General features: G+C 38.6%; 1 protein-coding gene across 1 annotated transcript; it reads left to right on the forward strand.

Annotated features, from left to right (window-relative positions):
- Positions 1–1,219: 1,219 nt before the first annotated feature.
- On the forward strand, positions 1,220–7,360 carry barhl1a (BarH-like homeobox 1a). Its single transcript, XM_075468822.1, has 3 exons — positions 1,220–1,559; positions 2,420–2,609; positions 7,177–7,360. Exons 1-3 carry the CDS (start codon positions 1,220–1,222, stop codon positions 7,358–7,360), a joined length of 714 nt encoding a protein of 237 aa, XP_075324937.1.
- The last annotated feature ends 377 nt before the right edge of the window (positions 7,361–7,737 follow it).

The raw sequence follows: 7,737 nt of genomic DNA on the forward strand, positions 1-7,737 counted from the left end.
ACAGAACTGTTTTCAGCCTGGATTTAAACATTGTCAGAGCTGAGGCCTGTCTCACATCTTCTGGAAGGCTGTTCCAGATGTTAGGAGCATCAAACTGAAACGCAGCCTCACCTTGTTTAGTCCTGACTCTGGGCACCAGAGTCTGATCAATAACTGATCAACAACTGATCAATAACCTGATCAATAACTGATAAACAACTTATCATTAACCTGATCAATAACTGATCAATAACCTGATCATTAACCTGATCAATAACTGATAAACAACTGATCATTAACCTGATCAATAACCTGATCATTAACCTGATCAATAACTGATAAACAACTGATCATTAACATGATCAATAACTGATCAATAACCTGATCATTAACCTGATCAATAACTGATCAATAACTGATCAACAACTGATCATTAACCTGATCAATAACCTGATCATTAACCTGATCAATAACTGATCAATAACCTGATCATTAACCTGATCAATAACTGATCAACAACTGATCATTAACCTGATCAATAACTGATCAACAACTGATTAATAACCTGATCATTAACCTGATCAATAACCTGATAATTAACCTGATCAATAACTTGATCAATAACCTGATCATTAACCTGATCAATAACTGATCAATAACTGATCCACAACCTGATCAATAACCTGATCAATAGCCTGATCAATAACTGATCAATAACCGATCATTAACCTGATCAATAACTAATCAATAACTTGATCAATAAACTGATCAATAACTGATCCACAACCTGATCAATAACCTGATCAATAACCTGATAATTAACATAATCAATAACTGATCAATAACCTGATCATTAACCTGATCATTAACCTGATCAATAACTGATCAATAACCTGATAATTAACCTGATCAATAACTGATCAATAACCTGATCAATAACTGATCAATAACTGATCATTAACCTGATCAATAACCTGATCATTAACCTGATCAGTAACTGATCATTAACCTGATCAATAACTGATCAATAACCTGATCAATAAGTGATCAATAATCTGATCATTAACCTGATCATTAACCTGATCAATAACTGATCAATAACTGATCATTAACCTGATCAATAGTCAGCTGCTTCAGACTCAGATCTGGGTTATTTGACGTCACAGCCGAACTAAAGCGTCATGATGACGTCACTTTGCTGATTGATGTTCCCGCTGATGAACAAACTCACCTGGTGCTCATGGAGCTCCCTGCCTCCGGCGGCTGCGGGTTCCTCAGCGACTCTCTGCTCTGGCTCAGGCCGCCCGGCGCGCTCCTCTCCCGGGCAGACTCTCCGGAGCTCAGCCCGGGCAGCGGCTGCTCGGCGCCTCCTTCCCCGCGGAGGGAGCCCGTTCCCCGGCTGGAGTGTCCACTGCTGCCCGGTCCGATGCAGTCCCGCTCCGTCTGCTCCTCCTTCCTGATCCGGGACATCTTAGCGGACCGCCGGCCCTGCCCTGACCCGGGACAGCCCGAAACACGAGCCGAGCCGTTCCGATGCGGGCCGGAGGAAGGCAGCGCGTCCCGTGACGGCGAGAAAAGAGGTAAAATAAAGAGTTAAAGTTCAGAAAAATTTAATTTAAAGTTTATTCCGACATGTTTGAACGGATTTTAGTTTTTATTAACATAATTATTTATTAATAATTAAACATTTAAATATAAAAGTGAACATTTTTAGTATTAATATTAAATTATTGATTTATTATAATAATATTAATGAGGAATAAACTAATTTTGCTGCTTAAAAACAATAAAAAACATTTTTTTGTGTTTCTTTGCTTTTGGTGATTTAAAGAAAGAAGCTGGAATTTCTTATTGATTATTGATCAGAAACAGAATTTTATGTGTTTAATAAATTATTCTTTTAATCAGATTTAAATGAACAAAAATCACCCGATCACTGATAACTATTGATCAAGCATTGATCAGCGGAATCACTGATAATCATTTATGGATCATGATCCACACTTTGTAAGCATTTTCTGATATCTTACTTATTGATTTATTGATCATCACTTATTGATTTGATTATCACTCATTGATTTATTGATCATCACTTATTGATTTATTCATTATCACTTATTGATTATCACATGATCATCACTCTAATTTATTGATCATTTTATTTAACTGATCAGAGATCAATCAGACCATTCACAGTATAGCTGAACATGAGGACTTTGGGGCTCAGTCCTGCATGATCTCATGAACTTCTTGAATATTTTGCTTAAATTCACATTTATTTTCTCCGTCCCATAAAAACCTTTGAAGTTAAAAAACGAACAAACTGGGATCAGGATGAGTTCCCCGCAGCTTTCAGCCAGAAACCGTTCGGTTCTGTAGGAGTCCGAACTCCAGTCAGCTGACACTCATGTGATGTCACCTCTGCCCGCCGTCCTCTCAGGCGGCAGCGCGGCGGCGGCGCCACTGAAGAAGCCTCGGAAGGCTCGGACGGCGTTCAGCGAGCAGCAGCTGCTGAGGCTGGAGAGAAGCTTCCAGAGGCAGAAGTACCTGAGCGTCCAGGAGCGCCTGGAGCTGGCTGCCTCCCTGCAGCTCAGCGACACCCAGGTGAAGACCTGGTACCAGAACCGCAGGTGATCCGCCACAGCCGCCGGCCAGCAGGGGCCAGCAGGGGCCAACAGGGGCCAACAGGGGCCAGCAGGGGCCAGCAGGGGCCCGCAGGGGCCAGCAGGGGCCAGCAGGGGCCCACAGGGGCCAACAGGGGCCAGCAGGGGCCAGCAGGGGCCAGCAGGGGCCAGCAGGGGGCAGCAGGGGCCCACAGGGGCCAACAGGGGCCAGCAGGGGCCCGCAGGGGCCCGCAGGGGCCAGCAGGGGCCCGCAGGGGCCAACAGGGGCCAACAGGGGCCAGCAGGGGCCCGCAGGGGCCAGCAGGGGCCAGCAGGGGCCCGCAGGGGCCCACAGGGGCCCACAGGGGCATGTAGATTATCAGACATTATGTCTGAATTTGGCCTGATAGTTAATAGTTAGACACATCTGTGAACCCCAATATGTTCACAGGTGTGTCAGTGAGGAGGAAACGTGCTGCCTGTCTGTCAAATACTTATTAATATGTATGTCACATACTCATGTACATGTGTTACATGTATGTTACATACTTATTTACATGTGTTACATGTATGTCACATACTCATTTACATGTGTTACATGTATGTTACATACTTATTTACATGTGTTACATGTATGTCACATACTCATTTACATGTGTTACATGTATGTTACATACTTATTTACATGTGTTACATGTATGTCACATACTCATTTACATGTGTTACATGTATGTTACATACTTATTTACATGTGTTACATGTATGTCACATACTCATTTACATGTGTTACATGTATGTTACATACTTATTTACATGTGTTACATGTATGTCACATACTCATTTACATGTGTTACATGTATGTTACATACTTATTTACATGTGTTACATGTATGTTACATACTCATTTACATGTGTTACATGTGTGTTACATACTCATTTACATGTGTTACATATGTGTTACATGTGTGTCACATACTCATTTACATGTTACATGTGTGTCACATACTCATTTACATGTGTTACATGTGTGTCACATACTCATTTACATGTGTTACATGTGTGTCACATACTCATTTATATGTGTCACATACTCATTTACATGTGTTACATGTGTGTCACATACTCATTTACATGTGTTACATGTGTCACATACTCATTTACATGTTACATGTGTGTCACATACTCATTTACATGTGTTACATGTGTGTCACATACTCATTTACATGTGTTACATGTGTGTCACATGTGTCACATACTCATTTACATGTGTCACATGTGTCACATACTCATTTACATGTGTTACATGTGTCACATACTCATTTACATGTTACATGTGTGTCACATACTCATTTACATGTGTTACATGTGTGTCACATACTCATTTACATGTGTTACATGTGTGTCACATGTGTCACATACTCATTTACATGTGTCACATGTGTCACATACTCATTTACATGTGTTACATGTGTCACATACTCATTTACATGTTACATGTGTGTCACATACTCATTTACATGTGTTACATGTGTGTCACATACTCATTTACATGTGTTACATGTGTGTCACATGTGTCACGTACTCATTTACATGTGTTACATGTGTCACATACTCATTTACTGTGTGTTACATGTGTGTCACATACTCATTTACATGTGTTACATGTGTGTCACATACTCATTTACATGTGTTACATGTGTGTCACATACTCATTTACATGTGTTACATGTGTCACATACTCATTTACATGTGTTACATGTGTGTTACATACTCATTTACATGTGTTACATGTGTGTCACATACTCATTTACATGTGTTACATGTATGTCATACTCATTTACATGTGTTACATGTGTCACATACTCATTTACATGTGTCACATGTATGTCATACTCATTTACATGTGTTACATGTGTCACATACTCATTTACATGTGTTACATGTGTGTCACATACTCATTTACATGTGTCACATACTCATTTACATGTGTTACATGTGTCACATACTCATTTACATGTGTTACATGTGTGTCACATACTCATTTACATGTGTTACATGTGTGTCACATACTCATTTACATATGTTACATGTGTGTCACATACTCATTTACATGTGTTACATGTGTGTCACATACTCATTTACATGTGTCACATACTCATTTACATGTGTTACATGTGTCACATACTCATTTACATGTGTTACATGTGTGTTACATACTCATTTACATGTGTTACATGTGTTTCACATACTCATTTACATGTGTTACATGTGTGTTACATACTCATTTACATGTGTTACATGTGTGTCACATACTCATTTACATGTGTTACATGTGTGTCACATACTCATTTACATGTGTTACATGTGTGTCACATACTCATTTACATGTGTTACATGTGTGTCACATACTCATTTACATGTGTTACATGTATGTTATATACTCATTTACATGTGTTACATGTATGTTACATACTCATTTACATGTGTCACATACTCATTTACATGTGTTACATGTGTGTCACATACTCAGTTACATGTGTTACATGTATGTCATACTCATTTACGTGTTACATGTGTGTCACATACTCATTTACATGTGTTACATGTGTGTCACACTCATTTACATGTGTTACATGTGTGTCACATACTCAGTTACATGTTACATGTGTGTCACATACTCACTTACATGTGTTACATGTGTGTCACATACTCATTTACATGTGTTACATGTATGTCATACTCATTTACGTGTTACATGTGTGTCACATACTCATTTACATGTGTTACATGTGTGTCACATACTCATTTACATGTGTTACATGTGTGTCACATACTCATTTACATGTGTTACATGTGTGTCACATACTCATTTACATGTGTTACATGTATGTTACATACTCATTTACATGTGTCACATACTCATTTACATGTGTTACATGTGTCACATACTCATTTACATGTGTTACATGTGTGTCACATACTCATTTACATGTGTTACATGTGTGTCACATACTCATTTACATATGTTACATGTGTGTCACATACTCATTTACATGTGTTACATGTGTGTCACATACTCATTTACATGTGTCACATACTCATTTACATGTGTTACATGTGTCACATACTCATTTACATGTGTTACATGTGTGTTACATACTCATTTACATGTGTTACATGTGTTTCACATACTCATTTACATGTGTTACATGTGTGTTACATACTCATTTACATGTGTTACATGTGTGTCACATACTCATTTACATGTGTTACATGTGTGTCACATACTCATTTACATGTGTTACATGTGTGTCACATACTCATTTACATGTGTTACATGTGTGTCACATACTCATTTACATGTGTTACATGTATGTTATATACTCATTTACATGTGTTACATGTATGTTACATACTCATTTACATGTGTCACATACTCATTTACATGTGTTACATGTATGTTACATACTCATTTACATGTGTCACATACTCATTTACATGTGTTACATGTGTGTCACATACTCATTTACATGTGTTACATGTGTGTCACATACTCATTTACATGTGTTACATGTGTGTCACATACTCATTTACATGTGTTACATGTATGTTATATACTCATTTACATGTGTTACATGTATGTTACATACTCATTTACATGTGTCACATACTCAGTTACATGTGTTACATGTATGTCATACTCATTTACGTGTTACATGTGTGTCACATACTCATTTACATGTGTTACATGTGTGTCACACTCATTTACATGTGTTACATGTGTGTCACATACTCAGTTACATGTTACATGTGTGTCACATACTCATTTACATGTGTTACATGTGTGTCACATACTCATTTACATGTGTTACATGTATGTCATACTCATTTACGTGTTACATGTGTGTCACATACTCATTTACATGTGTTACATGTGTGTCACATACTCATTTACATGTGTTACATGTGTGTCACATACTCATTTACATGTGTTACATGTATGTCATACTCATTTACATGTGTTACATGTATGTTACATACTCATTTACATGTGTCACATACTCATTTACATGTGTTACATGTGTGTCACATACTCAGTTACATGTGTTACATGTATGTCATACTCATTTACGTGTTACATGTGTGTCACATACTCATTTACATGTGTTACATGTGTGTCACACTCATTTACATGTGTTACATGTGTGTCACATACTCAGTTACATGTTACATGTGTGTCACATACTCATTTACATGTGTTACATGTGTGTCACATACTCATTTACATGTGTTACATGTGTGTCACATACTCATTTACATGTGTTACATGTATGTCATACTCATTTACATGTGTTACATGTGTGTCACATACTCATTTACATGTGTTACATGTGTGTCACATACTCATTTACATGTGTTACATGTATGTCATACTCATTTACATGTTTTACATGTGTGTCACATACTCATTTACATGTGTTACATGTATGTCATACTCGTTTACATGTGTTACATGTGTTACATACTCATTAACACGTGATCACAGTGGCTGTTTAATGCTGACGCTGCAGTAAACTCGGCTGTTTCCCATCAGGACGAAGTGGAAGCGTCAGTCGGCTGCAGGTTTGGAACTTCTGGTTGCAGCTGGTGGGATCTTCTTTCCTTCCCGCTTCCTGTTTCCTGCGGCCCCGCCCACTGTGGACCCCTACCTGTACCGAGGCCACGCCCCCCCACACACCACCCTGCTGCCCTACCTCCTCGCCCCCACGGTGAGGTGAAGATGTGTGGACAGAGCAGCAGGTCCAGGCTGAGCGCTCAGAGGATCAAACCCAGCAGAGGATCAGAAACAGAACACACGGTGGAACAACTTGGACACAAACTTTTCTCTGAATGTGTCACCTTCAGTTTTTAAGATTTTCATGAATAAATTAAAACATTTAAATGTTTATTTGTACTTTTTGCGTTTCGATGAAGAAACTGAAAGATTTCCAGGATCAGTTCATGTCAGCTGCTGTTCTGAATGTTGTTAAGAAGAGTTGTAGGTAGTATTCATGTGAGAACTATACATATCCTACAGCATCCTGGGGACAACTTTAACCTTTAACCCTTTAACCAAAGCACGCTCATCGAGAACAAATAAAAAAATAGAGTTTGT

Source organism: Odontesthes bonariensis, chromosome 6 (assembly GCF_027942865.1).
Source record: "Odontesthes bonariensis isolate fOdoBon6 chromosome 6, fOdoBon6.hap1, whole genome shotgun sequence".
Taxonomy (NCBI): Eukaryota; Metazoa; Chordata; class Actinopteri; order Atheriniformes; family Atherinopsidae; genus Odontesthes; species Odontesthes bonariensis.